This window comes from Hemitrygon akajei, chromosome 7, assembly GCF_048418815.1.
Source record: "Hemitrygon akajei chromosome 7, sHemAka1.3, whole genome shotgun sequence".
NCBI classification, from domain to species: Eukaryota; Metazoa; Chordata; class Chondrichthyes; order Myliobatiformes; family Dasyatidae; genus Hemitrygon; species Hemitrygon akajei.
This window is the reverse complement of record NC_133130.1, coordinates 104347967-104366666: the sequence shown is the minus strand read 5'-3', so window position 1 is coordinate 104366666 and position 18700 is coordinate 104347967. Positions and strand designations below refer to the sequence as shown.

The 18700-nt window shown below is 39.5% G+C and overlaps 1 protein-coding gene across 2 annotated transcripts in view; it reads left to right on the top strand.

Annotated features, from left to right (window-relative positions):
• The window catches only part of fam120b (family with sequence similarity 120 member B), a 173985-nt gene extending 155689 nt beyond the window's left edge, over window positions 1-18296 (top strand). For both annotated transcript variants that reach the window (XM_073051611.1, XM_073051610.1), the window contains one exon: window positions 18090-18296. In XM_073051611.1, the coding sequence (XP_072907712.1) occupies window position 18090 (1 nt within the window). In that variant the 3' untranslated portion in view covers window positions 18091-18296. The remainder of the gene's footprint in view (window positions 1-18089) is intronic.
• The last annotated feature ends 404 nt before the right edge of the window (window positions 18297-18700 follow it).

Here is an 18700-nt window from a genome sequence, read left to right as displayed (position 1 = left end):
TGGACTATGTGGGAGTTGTACTCCAGTAATGTGTTCCAATAATAGTCTTAAATTTATCCAAAATGGTTGAATTTTAATACAAGGCCAAGTAGAATGTAAAAAAGTACCAATTTCTTGATTACATCGAAAACATTGGTCAGACATATTCGAATTTAATCTATTTATTTTCTGTGGTGTTATATATAATTGATGTAAAAAATTATATTGTATTAATCTAAGTCGAACATTTATTGTATTTATCATACTATCAGAACATAATCTTGACCAACTTTTTCCATCAATTTTAACATTCAAATCAGATTCCCATTTTTGTCTTGATTTATGAATTCCAGATTCAATTGTCTGTTTTTGAATCAAATTGTACATACAAGATGTAAATTTTTTAATTTTTCCTTTTTGAATTAATATTTCTATTTCACTAGGTTTTGGCATCAACATTGTTTGACCCAGCTTTTCTCGTAAATAAGCCTTTAATTGAAAATAACAGAAAAGAGTGTTGTTTGATATTTTATATTTATTTTTTAATTGATCAAACGACATCAATATACCTCCTTCAAAACAATCACCTATATATTTAATCCCCTTTTGGAACCAATGATATTCTTGACATCTTTCCTTTCCAAAGAAATTTCCTTACATATTTATTCGGTTCTTGAAAAAACTTCTGAGGGAATTGTATTGGTAAAGTTTGGAATAAATATTGCAATCTAGGAAATATATTCATTTTTACAGCATTAACTCTACCTATTAATGTTATTGGTAACATCATCCATTTATCAAGATCCTCTTTTTTTTAAATAATGGCAAATAATTTTGTTTATATAAATTTTTTACATCATTATCAACTCTAATACCTAAATATTTTATCCCATTTATTGACCATCGAAATTGAGTTACTAATCGACATTGATTATAATTTCGTTTGGTAAGGGGTAAAATTTCACTTTTATCCCAATTTACTTTATACCCTGATACTTTCCCATATTCTTCCAATCTAAAAGATAATCTTTGCAAAGATTGCAATGGGTTTGTTAAATAAATCAAAACATCATCAGCAAATAAATTAATTTTATATTCTTCTTGATTAACTCCAAAGCCCCCAATGTCTGAATCTGTTCTAATTAATTCAGCTAATGGTTCTATTGCCAATACAAATAAAGCAGGTGATAAAAGGCAGCCTTGTCTAGTTGACCTCGTTAAGCAAAATGGTGTTGAAATCTGACCATTTGTAACTACTTTAGCTTGAGGATTAGTATTTAAGGTTTTAATCCATTGTATAAAAGATTTTCCTAACTCATATTTTTCCAATACCTTAAATAAAAAATCCCATTCCAATCTATCAAATGCTTTTTCGGCATCCAAAGCAACTGCCACACTCATTTCCTCTCTTTTTTGTGCCAAATGAATTATACTAAGTAACCGGGTTATATTATCCATTGATTGTCTATTTTTAATAAAACCTGTTTGATCCATATGTATTAATTTTGGTAAATATTTAGATATTCTATTAGATAAAATTTTTGCTATTATTTTATAATCTGTATTCAACAAAGAAATAGGTCTATATGATGTTGGTTTTAAAGGATCTCTCTTTTTTTGGCAATACAGTTATGATCGCTGTTTAAAAAGATTGTGGGTTTATGCATTCTTTCCATTTGATATATTAATTCCATAAAAGGAGGAATTGATAAATCTTTAAATTTTTTATAAAATTCAGGAGGAAAACCATCTTCTCCTGGGGATTTATTACTCTGAAGTGATCCTAAAGCTTCTTCAACCTCTTTTAATGTAAAGGGCATATCTAATCCTTTCTGTTCTTCCAAATTTAATTTTGGAAGGGTTATTTGTGATAAAAATTTATCTATCTCAGCAATCTTATTTTGTGATTCTGATTGATATAATTCAGTATAAAAATTTTTTAAAGTTTCATTAATTTCTAAAGGTTTATAAGTAACCTTATTTACACTTGTTCTAATTGCATTTATTGTTTTAGAAGCCTGTTCTGTTTTCAACTGCCAAGCAAGAATCTTGTGTGATCTTTCACCTAATTCGTAATATTTCTGTTTAGTTCTCATAATTACTTTTTCTGTACAATATGTCTGGAGTGTATTATATTGTAATTTTTTATTAACAAGTTTTCTTCGTTTTTCTTCTGTCATATATCTTTGAGATTCTTTTTCTAACTTTATGATATCTTTTTCCAATTGATCTATTTCTGCCATGTATTCCTTCTTAATTTTAGATGTATAACTTATAATCTGACCCCTTAAATATGCTTTCATTGCTTCCCATAATACAATTTTATCTTCAACTGAATGTAAATTTGTATCCAAAAAAAATTGAATCTGTTTTTTCATAAAATCACAAAAATCTTGATGTTTTCATAAAATTGAATTAAATCTCCATCTATAGATCGATTCCTCCTTATCCATCATTATCATTGTCATTATCAAGGGGGAATGATCTGACAGTATTCTTGCTTTATATTCCACACTTTTCACTCTATCCTGAATATTTTTTGATAATAAAAATCAATCAATCCTTGAGTAAGTTTTATGTCTATTTGAATAAAATGAATAATCTCTTTCTCTTGGATTAATTTTTCTCCATATATCAATCAGATTTAAATCTTTCATTAATGATAAAGTTAGTTTTATTACTTTTAATTTTGTAGCAACTTTAGTTGACCTATCCAAAACTGGATCTAAACAAAAATTAAAATCTCCACCTATTAATATTTTATCATGTGCATCAGCCAAGTTCAAAAAAACTTCTTGTATGAATTTTGCATCATTTTCATTTGGTGCATAAATGTTCATAAGAGTCCATAATTCTGAAAAAATTTGACAATGTTTAATCACATATCTCCTCACAGAATCAATTACTACATTTTGTATTTTAATTGGTAAAGTTTTATTAACCAAAATTGCAACTCCTCTCGATTTTGAATTAAATGAAGCTGCAATGACATTTCCAACCCAATCTCTCTTTAATTTCTTATGTTCTGTTTCTGTTAAATGCGTTTCTTGTAAAAAAAGCTATATCTCCTTTCATTTTCTTAATATATGTTAAAACTCTTTTTCTTTTCACAGGTCCATTAAGTCCATTAACATTAAAACTTAAAAAATTAAGTAAATTAATCATTCATAATACCTTGGGAACTCTTTGAAATTCTCCATGTTGTTATGAGTCTCTCCCCAACCATCCAGGCAAAAAAGAAGGAAAATAGAAAAAAGGTAACTAATATATAAGAAAAAAAACAAAATACCCCCCCACTAATGTTGCGAATAAAAAGAACACAACATTACCCCCCCCCATTTTACGGGTCATGGCAATCGCCATGATTGTACACGTGAAACTCGCAGCCATCGATCAGGAGCTCCTCCAGCTCCCCCGCAAAAAAAAAGAAAGAAAATATATTAGTGAAGAAAAAAAAAGAAAATAATTAATGTCTCTACTCCCAATTAATACTCCTCAGCTATTTTTGTTTTCCTTATAAATGTCCATCAAGTCCAACCTTATTTCAGTCTTCATCATTAGTCCACTTCATTTCTATAATTCTTTACTCCTCCTCGTGGACATCAGGTAATTCTTGTACAAATTTCTCCGCTTTCTGGTAGTCAACGAAAAATCTTCTTTCTTCGTTATCCAGGAAAATTATCAATTTTGCTGGGTAGCTCAATAAAAATTTATAGCCCTTTTCCCATAAAGATTTTTTCACTGGATTAAATTCCTTCCGCCTCTTCAGAAGATCATAACTTATGTCTGAATAAAAAAAAACTCTTTTCCCTTCTATTATCAATGGCCCATTTCTCTTTTTAGCACCTTGAGTAGCTGCCTTCAAGATCATTTCTTTATCTTGATACCTTAAGCATTTTATCAAAATTGATCTTGGATTTTGATCTTGTTGAGGTCTCGGTCTTAAAGCTCTGTGTGCTCTTTCAATTTCAATTACCTGGCTTCCTTCTTTCATTTCCAAAATTTTCGGAATCCATTCTTGAAAGAATTTTATTGGATTTTCTCCCTCTGTACCTTCCATAAGACCAACAATTTTAATATTATTTCGTCTACTATAGAGTTTTCAAGCGCATCTATTTTTTGCAACATCCGTTTTCTTTCTATTGTCCAGACAAGATTATTGTCTTCTATCTTATCTATTCTTTCAGTGTTTTCTTCCATTTTTACTTCCATCTCTTTAACTTTATTATCCATCTTCTTTTGTTTTTCCACCACATTATCGAGTGTATCCTGCATCCTTCTTATATCTGTTCTTATAGCTTTTAATTCATTCATCATATATATCAGGATATCTCTTATGTCTCCTTTAATCTCTTCCTTCTTTTCCTCTTCTTCATCCTCTGTATTTCCCAAAGAGTCTGATTCCACTTCCGATTCACTTCCAGCCGTAGTTGGGATTTGTAGTTTTGTTAATATCTGTTCATGCATACTTGTTTCTTCGTGCATGCGTTGTTCTTGCCATTTCTTCTTAGAGACCGCCGACAGTGCTGCAACTTCCTGTCCCGCATCATCAGAAGTGCCATGCACTTCACCGGGAGGAGATCCAACTTGAGTCTGAGGCTTCGCCGAGACAGTTAGGCCTTTTTCCCCGCCGATTTGCGCAGTCTTCAAAGTAGTAGCTTTCTTCTGTTTCGGTTTAGGAGCCATATCCAAAAATAATCCTGAGTTACTTATAAATAGTTTCTAGTAGGTATTTATTAATTCTTCTTCATTTAAACCCTATTTCATTACTTTTTATGAGGGAGCTGGATTCCCAACGTCTCGACCCTACGTCATCACGTGACGTCCCCCCCCATTTGCATGGAGTTCTACATAGGTATGTTCCAATGTGACAGGGAAAGTATGGTAGGGTACAGGAACCATGGTTTACAAAAGCTGTTGTAAATCTAGTCAAGAAGAAAAGAAGAGCTTACGAATGGTTCAAAAAACTAGGTAATGATAGAGATCTAGAAGATTATAAGGCCAGCAGGAAGGAGCTTAAGAATGAAATTAGAAGACCCAGAAGGGGCCATGAGAAGGCCTTGGCAGACAGGATTAAGGAAGACCCCAAGGCATTCTACAAGAATGTGAAGAGCAAGAGGATAAGGCGTGAGAGAATAGGACCAATCAAGTGTGACAGTGGAAAAGTGTGTATGGAACCGGAGGAGATAGCAGAGGTTCTTAATGAGTACTTTGCTTCAGTATTCACTACGGAAAAGGATCTCTGCAATTGTAAGGATAACTTAAAGTGGACTGAAAAGCTCGAGTATGTAGATATTAAGAAAGAGGATGTGCTAGAGCTTTTGGACAAGTTGGGTAAGTCACCAGGACCAGATGAAATGTACCTCAGGCTACTGTGGGAGGCAAGGGAGGAGATTGCTGAGCCTCTGGCAATGATCTTTGCATCGTCAATGGGGATGAGAGAGGTTCTGGACAATTGGAGGGTTGCAGATGTTGTTCCCTTATTCAAGAAAGGGAGTAGAGAAAGCCCGGGAAGTTATAGTCTTACTTCAGTGGTTGGTTAGTTGATGGAAAAGATCCTGAGAGGCAGGATTTATGAACATTTGGAGAGGCATAATATGATTAGGAATAGTCAGCATAGATTTGTCAAAAGCAGGTCGTGCCTTACGAGCTTGATTGGATTTTTTTAGGATGTGACTCAACAAATTGATGAAAGTAGAGCAGTACATAGAACATCGAATAGTGCAGCACATTACAGGCCCTTCGGCCCACAGTGTTGTGCCGACTCTCAAACCCTGCCTGCCATATAAACCTCCAACTTAAATTCCTCCATATACCTGCCTAGTAGTCTCTTAAACTTCACTAGTGTATCTGCCTCCACCACTGACTCAGGCAGTGCATTCCATGCACCAACCACTCTCTGAGTGAAAAACCTTCCTCTAATATCCCCCTTGAACTTCCCTCCCCTTACCTTAAAGCCATGTCCTCTTGTACTGAGCAGTGGTGCCCTGGAGAAGAGGCGCTGGCTGTCCACTCTGTCTATTCCTCTTAATATCTTGTGCACCTCTATCATGTCTCCTCTCATCCTCCTTCTCTCCAAAGAGTAAAGTCCTAGCTCCCTTAATCTCTGATCATAATTCATACTCTCTAAACCAGGCAGTAGATGTAGTGTATATGGATTTCAGCAAGGCATTTGTCAAGGTACCCCATTCCAGGCTTATTGAGAAAGTAAGGAGGCATGGGATCCAAGGGGATATTGCTTTGTGTATCCAGAATTGGCTCGCCCACAGAAGGCAAAGAGTGGTTGCAGACGGGTCATATTCTCGATGGAGGCTGGTGGCCAGTGGTCTGCCTCAGGGATCTGTTCTGGGACCCCTACACTTCGTGATTTTTATAAATGACCTGGATAAGAAGTGGAGGGATGGATTAGTAAATTTGCTGATGACACAAATGTTGGGGTTGTTGTGGATAATGTGGAGGGCTGTCAGAGATGCAAAACTGGGCTGAGAAGTGGCAGATAGAGTTCAACCCAGATAAGTGTGAGGTGGTTCATTTTGGTAGGTAAAATATGATGGCAGACTATAGTATTAATGGTAAGACTCTTGGCAGTGTGAAGGATCAGAGGGATCTTGGGGTCCGCGTCCATAGGACACTCAAAGCTGCTGCACAGGTTGACTCTCTGGTTAAGAAAACATGTGGTGCATTGGCCTTCATAATTCGTGGGAAAGAGTTTAGAAGCCGAGAGGTAATGTTACAGCTATATAGGACCCTGGTCAGACCCTACTTGAAGTAATGTGTTCAGTTCTGGTCGTCTCAATATTGGAAGGATGTGGAAACCATTGAAAGGGTGCAGAAGAGATTTAGAAGGACGTTGCCTGGATTGGGGAGCATGCCTTGAGTGAACTCAGCCTTTTTTCCTTGGAGCAACGGATGATGAGAGGTGACCTGATAGAGGTGTATAAGATGATGAGAGGCATTGATCTTGTGGATAGTCAGAGGCTTTTTCCCAGGGCTGTAATGGCTAGCATGAGAGGGCAGAGGTTTAAGGTGCTAGGGAGTAGGTACAGAGGAGATGTCAGGGTTAAGTTTTTTATGCAGAGAGTGGTGAGTGCGTGGAATGGGCTGCCATCGACGGTGGTGGAGGCGGAAATGATAGGCTCACAGAAACATAGAAAACCTACAGCACAATACAGGCCCTTCGGCCCACAAAGTTGTGCCGAACATGTCCCTACCTTAGAAATTACTAGCTTATCTATAGCCCTCTATTTTGCTAAGCTCCATGTACCTATCCAAAAGCCTCTTAAAAAACCCTATCATATCCGCCTCATCAATCGTGGAATTAAATTTAGGAGCCGAGAGGTAATGTTGCATCTATGTAGGACCCTGGTCAGACCCCGCTTGGAGTACTGTGCTCAATTCTGGTCACCTCACTACAAGAAGGATGTGGAAGACATAGAAAGGGTGCAGAGGATTCCGTTGTTGAATGACTTTAAAGAGCTAACAAAGTATATTGTTAAGGGTGGAGCAGGATATGGACTTCATCAAGGCCTTTGATAAGGTCCCACAAGGGAGACAGGTTCAAAAGGTTAGGCCAATACACCGTATGGCTTCTTAACCACAAAGTCAACCTGCGCAGCTGCTTTGAGTGTCCTGTGGACTCGGACCCCAAGATCCCTCTGAATCTCCACACTGCCAAGAGTCTTACCATTAATACTATATTCTGCCATCATATTTGACCTACCAAAATGAACCACTTCACACTTAGCTGGGTTGAATTCTATCTGCCACTTCTTCTCAGCCTAGTTTTGCATCCTATCAATGTCCCACTGTAACCTCTGACAGCCCTCCACACTATCCACAACACGTCCAACCTTTGTGTCATCAACAAACTTACTAACACAACTCTCCATTTACTCATCCAGGTCATTTATAAAAATCACATAGAGTAAGGGTCCCAGAACAGATCCCTGAGGCACACCACTGGTCATCAATCTCCATGCAGAATATGACCTATCTACAACCACTCTTTGCCTTCTGCGGGCAAGCCAGTTCTGGATCCACAAAGCAATGTCATCTTGGATCCCATGCCTCCTTACTTTATCAATAAGCCTTGTATGGGGTACCTTATCAAATGCCTTGCTGATATCTATATACACTACATCTACAGCTCTTCCTTCATCAACATGTTTAGTCACATCCTCAAAAAATTCAATCAAGCTCGTAAAGCATGACCTGCCCTTGACAAAGCCTTGTTGACTACTCCTAATCATATTATACCTCTCCAAATGTTCATAAATCCTGCCTCTCAGGATCTTCTCCAGCAACTTATCAACCACTGAGTTAAGACTCACTGGTCTATAATTTCCTTGGCTATCTACTCCCTTTCTTGAATAAAGGAACAGCATCTGCAACCCTCCAATCCTCCGGAACCTCTCCCGTTCCCATTGATGATGCAAACATCATTGCCAGAGGCTCAACAATCTCCTCCCTCGCCTCCCACAACAGCCTGGGGTACATTTCGTCTGGTCCTGCTGACTTACCCAAAAGCCCCAGCACATCCTCTTTCTTAATATCTACATGCTGAAGCTTTTCAGTCTGCTGCAAGTCATCACTACAATCACTAAGATCCTTTTCCATAGTGAATACTGAAGAAAGGTATTCATTAAGTACCTCTGCTGTTTCCTCTGATTCCATACTCACTTTCCCACTGTCACACTTGATAGGTCCCATTCTTTCACGTCTTAAGAGACTCCTGGACAGGTACAGGGAGCTTAGAAAAATAGAGGGCTATGGGTAACCCTAGGTAACTTCAAAGGTAAGGACATTACCGGCACAGCTTTGTGTGCCAAAGGGCCTGTATAGTGCTGTAGTTTTTCTGTGTTAATAATGGACTCCAACATTTTCCCAACCACTGAAGTCAGTGACTGATCTATAATTTCCTTCCTGCTGCCTCCCTCCCTTAAAAAGTGGAGTGACATTTGCATTTTCCACAGTGCAGACTTGTTGTGTTTGTACCCCATTCCCACCTCTCCAGCACCATTATCTAGTGGTCGGATATTACTGTCACCTCAAATTTTGCATCAGGAGTTCAGGGAGTTAGGTGTTAAGTTAAAGGACGGGACCTCCAGGGTTGTGGTCTCAGGATTGCTACCCAAGCCACATGCTAGTGAGGCCAGAACTAGGAAGATTATACAGTTTAATACGTGGCTTAGGAGAAGGTGTAGGAGGGAGGGCATAAGATTTTTGGATCATTGGGCTCTCTTCCAGCAAGGTGAGACCTATATAGCCAGGGTGGTTTGCACCTGAACTGGAGGGGGACTAATATCCTAGTGGGAAGGTTTGTTAATGCGGCACAGCGGGGTTTAAACGAGGGTTGCAGGGGGATGGGAACCAGAGTGCCAGAACACTTAGAAAAGAGGCTGCGGAGGCAGATGTTAGTAAGACCTCCAACAAAAAGTTGAGCATGGTGCGACTAATGTCCTGAGCTGCATATATTGCAATGCAAAAAAAATCGTAGGAAAGGTGGTGGATGATAGTGCTGAAAGTGAGGTAGCTAATTTACAAACAGAGGCACTGTGTATTGAGAAAAGGCTGATAATAGGGCAAAATTGGGCACTATCATTAGAAAGAGGTGACATAAGGTCAGAAGGTGTTGAATCATTGTGGCTAGAGCTAAGGAACTGCAAGGGTAAAAAGACCTTGATGGAAGTTGTATACAGACCCCCAAACAGTGGTAAGGATGTGGTCTGCAAATTACAACAGGAGATAAAAAAATGCATGTCAAAAGGGCAAAGTTACAATAGTGATGGGGGATTTCAATATGCAGGTAGATTGGGAAAATCATGTTGGTGCTGGAATCCAGGAGGGGGAATTTCTAGGGTGCCTACGAAATGGCTTTTTACAGCAGGTCAGGGGATCAGCTATTCTGGATTGGTTGTTGTGCAATGAGCCAGAATTGATTAGAAAGCTTAAGGTAAAAGAACCTTTAGGGGAAAACGATCATAATATGATTGAATTCACCCTGCAATTTGAGAGGGAGAAGCTAAAGTCAGATATATCAGTATTACAGTGGAGTAAAGGGAATTACAGAGGCATAAGAGAGGAATTGGCCAGAATTGATTGGAAAAGAACACTAATGGATGATGGCAGAGCAGCAATAGCTGGATTTTCTGGAAGCAATTCAGAAGGCACAGGATATACACATCCCAGTGAGGAAGAAATATTCTGAAGACAGGATGACACCGTGGCTAACAAGAGAAGTCAGCATAAAAGCCTAAGAGAGAGCGTATAATAGAGCAAAATTCAAGGAGAAGTTAGAGGATTGGGAGACTTCTTAAAAAACAGAAAGCAACTGAAACAGTCATTAAGAAGATAAAGATGGAATATGAAAGCTCGCCAGTAATATTAAAGAGGATACCACAAGATTCTTCAGATATTTAAAGTGCAAAAGAGAAGCGAAAGTGGGTATTAGACCACTGGAAAACAATACTGAAGAGGTAGTAATGGGGGACAAGGAAATGGCGGATGGGCTGAATAAGTATTTTGAATCAATCTTCACTGTAGAAGACACAGACAGTTTAGTGGAATTCCAGGTCATGAAGTGTTGTGTAGTTACCGTTACTAGACAAAAAATTTGTGGAACGCTGAAAGATCTGAAGATAGATAAGTCTTCTGGACTAGATGGCATACAGCCCAGAGTTCTGAAAGAGGAGTCTGAAGAGATTGTGGAAGCATTAGAAATGGTCTTTCGGCAGTCAAGGTACTTGGAGGCACATGACAAAGTTGGCATTGTTTGCTCAAGGGAAAATCCTGCTTGACAAATCTTTTGGAATTCTTTGAAGAAATAACAAGAATAGACAAAGGAGAATTGGTTGATGTTGTGTACTGGATTTTCAGAAAGCATTTGACAAGGTGCCACACATGAGGCTACTTAAGCTATGAGCCCATGGTATTACATGGAAAATTCTAACATGGCAAAGCAATGGTTGATTAGCAGGAGGCAAAGGGTGAGAAAGAAAGGAGCCTTTTCTGGTTGGCTGCTGGTGGCTAATGGTGTTCCACAGGGGTCTGTGAAGGGACCAATTCTTTTTACATTATATGTCAATGATTTGAATGATAGCTTTATTGCAAGGTTTGCAGATGATATGAAGATAGGTAATTTTGAGGAGGTAGAGAGGCTACAAAAGGGCTTGGACAGATTAGGAGAATGGAAATGCAATAGAGTGTCGGGAAGTGTATGGTCATGCACTTTGGTGAAAGAAATTAAAGCATTGATTATTTTCTAAATGGAGAGAAAATACAACAAAAAATCTGAGGTACAAATGGAATTGGCTGTCCTTATGCAAGATTCCCTAAAGGTTAATTTACAGGTTGGGTCTGTGGTGAGGAAAGCAAATGTGATATTTGCATTTCTTCGAAGAGGACTAAAATATAAAAGCATGTATATAATGTTGAGATATTATAAAGCACTGGTGAGACCTCACTTGGAGTATTTGAGCACCTTAACTTAGAAAGGATGTGCTGAAACAGGAGAAGGTTCAAAGGAGGTTCACGAAAATGATTCCAGGATTGAATGGCTTGTCATATAAAGAATGTTTGATGGTCTGTGCCTGTATTCACTGGAATTCAGAAGAATGAGGGGTGACCTCATTCAAACCTATTTAATGGTTTTTCTACCTTGATAGAGTAGATGTGGAGAGGATGTTTCCTACGGTGGGAGAGTCTAAGGCTACATCCACACTACACTGGATAAATCCGTAACCGAAGCTTTTTCTCTTTGTTTTTACTCTTTGTTCACACTAAAATGGCGTTTTCATACCCCGAAACCGGAGCTTTTCAGAAACGCTCTCCAAAGTGTGTATATTTGAAAATGCCGTATTGGCTGGATCAGTGTGGACGGGGTAACCGGAGACTTCTGAAAACGCTGTCAGACGGCAGCGCGCTATTTCATTGTTTTCTTGAATGCAACCTCACAATTTCAGAACAGATGGCAACGAAACTGATGCCAGAAGAGTTAGAAGTTTACTCACCAAATACTTTGACCCATAACTTACTGAATAAATAAGTATACTCACTTTGCCCTGTTTTCTGTCCTTGCTCGTATGAAGGTGGTTTACCTATTTATGCAAGTTCTTCTCTGATAATAGATGTGTAACAGCCTAATGTAACATTGTATGGAAATACAAGATAACACTGATGCAGACATGTTTTATACATTTAACAAGGTGCTTTAATAATGCAACAGAGTTAGTCAGTTTTTCAATGTTCATCGTCAGCCGGGTCAATCTGTGCGTGAACTCCCGTCGGTTGCCTCCGTATGCTCCAGTTTTTTTTAACTTTTAAGTTCTCCTGCGCGAAAGCCAACAGCTGTCCGTCGTTTTGTTTTTCTAGTCTGTAACTACACAAACGCACACTTCTATGGGGAGATTCGACACCAAACGTCACTTGTTTTCTTTTTCAATCTTTTTATTAATATCAGCATATTAAGATAACAAAAATTGGTACATAATTATTGGGATTACAAAATTAGAAGTTAACATAGAAGGATATATAAACAATAGGTACAAAAAAATTAAGTCTCCCAAAACATGTCACTTGTTTTCGGTAGATGTGTCCTGCGCATGCGCAGGAGGAGGAGATTCGCCGAAATCTCCATTTCAATGTGGATAGAGATATTTTTTTAAACGCATAGTATGGATGCCTATCATTTTTACACGAAACAGGCGTTTTCAAAATTATCCAGTCTAGTGTGGACATAGCCTAAGACTAGAGGACATTGCCTCAGAATAGAAGGCATCTGTTTAGAATGGAAATAAGGAGGAATTTCTTTAGCTAGAGAGTGAATCTGTAGAATTCATTGCCGCAGGCAGCTGTGGAGGCTAAGTCTGTATGTATATTTAAGTTGAGATTGATAGATTGGTCAGGACATGAAGGGATATGGGGAGAAGGCAGGAGATTGAGGCTTAGAGGAAAATTGGATCAGCCTTGATGAAATGACGGAGCAGACTTGATGGACCAAATTGCTTAATTCTGCTCCTATATCTGATGATCTTATGCTCTTATATTGTGACATTGCCCTTTTTTCATGCCTTTCCTATTTCCCATTGTAATTTGTCACCCAGATCCTAGCTACTGTTTGGAGGCCTGCATCAGGGTCTTTTTGCTTTTGCAGTTTCTTAACCCTACCCACATGGATTCTATATCTTCCAATATTACATCACTTTTTTTAAGGATTTGATTTCATTTTTTACCAATAAAACAACTGTATCCCCTCTGCTTACCTGCCTGACCTTTCAAAACAATGTGCATCCTTGGATGTTAAGCTTCCAACTGTTATCTTCTTTCAGCCACGACTCAGTGATACTCACAATATCATACCTGCCAATCTCTTACTGTGCTACCTTATTCCATAAACTGCATGCATTCAAAATTATATCTTCAGTTCATATGTGTCAATCTCTTCCTGTGCTACCTTATTCTGTAAACTGCATGCATTGAAAGTAATATCTTCAGTCCTGTTTTCATCACCCTATTCAATCTTGCCCCCATGTCTGGAGGTTAAATTCTTATCCATATCTAAAGTTTTTGTCATTTTATTTATTCTGGAACCTTTCAGAACCTCTCCTGCACTCTCCTGCCCTTTTATTTCATCACTTTTCTAAACTGTTGAACACTCTTCCCCCCCCCCCCACCCATTCCACTGACTGCAATTTTGCCCTATCAATTGTCTGTCCTTACTCCCACACTGCATCTACTTTGATACCACTTGCCCCATCACTTCAGTTCCCATCGCACTACTAAATTAGTTTAAACCCTCCCCAGCAGTCCTAGCAAACCTGCCGGCAAGGATGTTGGTCAGTTAAATAACTGTGGCATCCCAGCTCCTATACTCAGTGCCCTGACTGATGAAGGCCAGTACGCCAAATGCCACCTTCACCAACTTGTCTGCTTGTGACATGTCTTCCAGTGAACCATTCACTTTCATCCCTAGGCCTCTCTGTTCAATAACACTTCCCAAGGCCCTACCATTCACCATTTAAGTCCTACCCTGAGGTTATGGGATCAGCTGGATTCAGTTGATGAATGACTTTAAAGAGCTAACAAAGTGTATTGTTAAGGGTGGGGCAGGATATGGACTTCATCAAGGCCTTTGACAAGCTCCCACATGAGAGACAGGTTCGAAAGGTTTGGGTTAGGGCCCAGGGAATCCAGGGCAAGATGATAAATTGGACTCAAACTTGGCTTGGCAATGTGTGATGCTAGAAGAATACTTTTGTGATTGGATGCTAGTGTCTTTGTAATATACGCGAATGACTTGGATTTGGATGTGGGAGACATGATAATTTAGTTCACAAGTGATGTATTTAGGCTGCAGAGAGATATCGATGTGTTAGTGAAGTAGGCTGAAAAATGGCAGACACGTGAGTTGGTGACGGATGAAGCCAGAATTTGCATCATGAATCACAAACGGGAAAATGTGCAGATGCTGGAAGTCCAAGCAGCACACACAAACGCTGGAGGAACTCAGCAGGCCAGGCAGCATCTATGGAAAAGACTAAACAGTCGAAGTTTCGAGCCGAAACCTTTCAGGACTGGAGAGAAAAAAGATGAGAAATCACAGTAAAAAGGTGGGGGAGGGGGAAGGGTGAAGTAAAGAGCTGGATGCAGTAGATAACCCCAACAGACTCACAGGTGAAATGTTGCCAAACAGTCCTTCCAAGTGAGGCCACACTTCACCTGTGCACCTGTTGAAGTCATCTACTGTACCTGGTGCTTCCAGTGTGGCCTCCTGTATATCAGTGATTGGGAGACCACTTCACCGAGCACCTATGCTTCATCCACCAAGAAAAGCAGGATCTCCCAGTGGCCACCCATTTTCAATTCTACTTCCCAATCCCATTCCGACATGGTAGTCCATGGCCCCCTCTACTGCTGCACTGAGGCCACACTCAGGTTGGAGGAACAACACCTTATATTCCGTCTGGGTAGCCTCCAACCTGATGGCATGAACATTGATCTCTTCAACTTCTCTAATGGCTCCTCTCCTCTTCTTCACCATTCCCCATTCCCATTTTCTTCCCTTACCTTATGTCCTTACCTGTCCATTGACTCCCTCTGCTGCTCCTCCCCTACCCTTTCTTCCATGACTTTCTGCCCTCTCCTATCAGATTCTCCCCTCCCCAGCCTTTATCTCTTTCACCAATCGACTCCTCAGCTCTTTACTTCGCTCCTCCCCTCCCGGTTCCACCTGTCACCTACTAGCTTGTATTTCTTCCTCCCCTCCCCACCTTTTAACTCTGATTTTTCATCTTTTTTCTCCATTCCTACTGAAGGGTTTCGGCCCAAAACATTGACTGTGTGTGTGTGTGTGCCATGAATGATAGGTTGTTGGGGAGTATTGAGGAGCAGAGAGACATAGATCCTTGAAGATGACAACACGAGTACACAACATGGTTAGGAAGTCATATTGGCTATGGTGTTAGTTGGGGCATTGAATACAGGAGTAGGGGTTTTGTGCTCCAACTTTGGTCTGACCTCAGCTGGAGTGCTGCCTGCTTTAGGAAGGATGTAAGACCATTGACGATAGCGCAGAGAAGATTCACAGGAAAGTTGCATGGATGGTGCAGTTCCGTATGAGGAGAACTTGGAGAACCTTGGTCCATTCTCACTGCATGGAGAAGGTTAACAGACAACACCAAACAGGCCCTTCAACCCATCTTGTCCATGCCAAACTGTTATTTTGCCCATTCCCATCTACCTGCACCTGGACCATATCCATGTACTTACCTAAATTTCTGTTAAATGCTGCAATTGAACCCACATTCATCACTTCCGGTGGCAGCTTTTTACACTCACGTCACCCTTCTGGTCCGTCTTAAATAATCTATGACCTCTAGGTATGATTGAGATACTTAATTTTTGAGGATGTTGATAGCGTAGACTGGTAGAAGCTTCTCCAGAAATCGGAGCTAGATAAAACTGGAGGCACTGGTTTTCTGAACAGAGCATAACCGAGTATTATTCCACATTTTGGAAAAGTTCAATGTTAGAACAACCAGAGCAGCTCAGCAGGAGACATTGTTAATTCTGAAGCGCAGTTCTGCTGTATTAAGCTGGGCTGTTGTTAGAGTAGATGACTGGACTAATATCACAGACCCACGAAGAAGCATGAGTTCAGGCCCCATAACAGCTGTAGAATTCTAAAAATTAACTTTAATAGTAATCATGAAGTTACCAGGTTGGTGTGCATCTATTTGGTTTACCAGTATCCTCCAGGGAAGGAAGTCTGCTGATCTTGGCCTGCCTAGGTAAACACTTCTAAAGTGTCAAAGCAAAATGATTGACTCTGAACTGCGTTCTGAAATGAGCAGCCATATTGAGATGTGCAAGGCATTTTAGAGATCAACAATCAAAATATACTTTCCTTGTCAACAATTTCTACTTCTGATGAAGAAACATGCAAAAAGAAACTTATTTTCCTTGTCTTTTTAAGTATTTTTCTCTTAAACCTATCAGTGATGTTTTTCCTTTTCCTTTCCCCCTCCTAAGCTGCTGATTGTGTTATGTCATCTCTGGGCAAAGACACCCCTTTTCTTTCTGTTGGAATCATTGTAGAAAACGTGATCAGATCCATTGCCTTTTCATGTTTCCATTTAAAATAAACTCAGGTACAATATACAGATGTCTAGAAATGCTGCGTTTACAACTGACAGTCTAGCCTAGGATCCAGGGTAGCTGTACTTTACATCTTTCCCATGCTGTAATTATGGGCATAACTTGGATTCTTTAACATATTTGACATTCTCTTCCAATTTCTAATTGTAAAATCTCTTTTCAAGGGGCTTTTCCTGATCTGCTACCTATCCTGTGAATTGCCTATGTGGGGGTACTTTTAATAATTACCGAGGATGTGGAATAGACCATAAGACATAGGAGCAGAATTGGGCCATCAGATAGCTGATGATGCAATTCACTAGAAATTTGAATTTGCATTAAGAAATGCAAACTTGGGACCTGTGCTTCAGGAGTGGCTTCATACTGAGCACAAGCAACACATTTTTAAAATGCAAAAATAGAATCCTCTGATGTGACAAATAGGTTTCCTGGCAAATGCCAAAGTTAATCATTCCAACACTGAGGAGTGTGCCAAGAAACTTGGTTCTAAAATCCCATTCCTCAAGTGAATTAAGGATGAATTTCCAAATGCAATAAAGATGCAAGTGATCAAACAGTCTTCAATCAGCTGCTTTCAACTAACTTTGAACTGTCTTCAGCCCATGCTGGCCATTTATACCCATGTGACCAATTAACCTACTAACTCACATGTCTTTGGAATGTGGGAGGAAACCAGAGCACCCAGAGGAAACCCAGGCAGTCACAGGCTGAATGTACAGACAGTAGTGGGAACTGAACCCGGGTCACTGGCCCTGTAATAGCACTGTGCTAACCCCACACTACCATGTCAGCCCTGGATACTTGGTGCCACCTGTGTATGATAAAGAGGAGTCAAAAGACAAGTTGCCATGTTTTGCTCACATTTCTGTTGCTTATTTTACTTTGATCTTCACACGAACAAAGAATTTTATTGCATACTGTTGTATGTGACAGTAAACTTATGTGAGAACACTAGTCCACTGTCCTCTCCTATCAGATTCCACCTTCAGCCATTTACCTCTTCCATCTACCAGCTCCAAACATCTCCTTTGTTTGTTTCCCCTTTCCCTCTCACTTGGTCTCACCTATCACCTTCCAGTTTGTACTCCTTCCCCTCTCACCATATTTTTATTCTGGCTTCTTCCTCTCCAGTCCTGATGAAAGATCTCATCCAAAACACCAACTGTTTCCTTTCCTTAGGTCCAGTCTGACCTGGTGAGTTCCTCCAGTATTTTGTGTGTGTGTGTGTGTGTGTGGCAAATAATTCTGTTGATACCTCGCAGATCAGGCAGTATCTGTAGAGAGAGAACCAGAGTTAACCTCACAAATTAATGACCTGCCAGCAGAACTGATTAGTGTTCTGAGGAAGGGCCATTGACATGAAGCATTGTGCAAAATAATTGACGTAATCACATTTGTCCAAAACTTTTGCTGAGAAGCAGCTTTCTGACCATTGTCTTGTTTTCATTTTATTTTAGACCATTTAGCTTCCAAGGTTCACAGCCTGATTGGAGCTAGACAGAATGTTAGAGGAGAGAAGACGAACATGGACCTGAAGGAGAGTGTAATATCGATTTCCACTGGTTCAATCAATAAACTACCAGAAACATTAATTATTGACTTAGCATGTTAAAGACACTTTTTGTATTGGACTGGCAGAGCAATAAATGATTTATGAAGTCTGATGCAACTTTGACAACATCTATGCAAGTTATCCACTGTCACGTTCCCTGATTTGCTAAAAGGTCATTAACATACTTTCCACTGTGCTCCTCTGCTATCTCTTCTGGAATTTTCCCTTTTTGTCACTGGTTTGAACACTAACTACATTATCAGGTCCCAGATTGGCAGCAACTTCAACCATGTAACTGGTGATGGAGCCGCTGATGGATTCATTAACACAAAATCAAGAATGCTCAGCAGCAGCTGTTGAGAGTGAAACACAGTCAGGATTTCATTTCTATGACCTTTCACCTGCTTTGTTTCAGCTTTCCAACATATGCAGTGTTTTGCTTTTAGATTGGTGGTCTTGCTTGTAATCTAGGGAGTCCTGCCAGTCCTGATGCACTATTTGGAAGAAAAGCTCCTA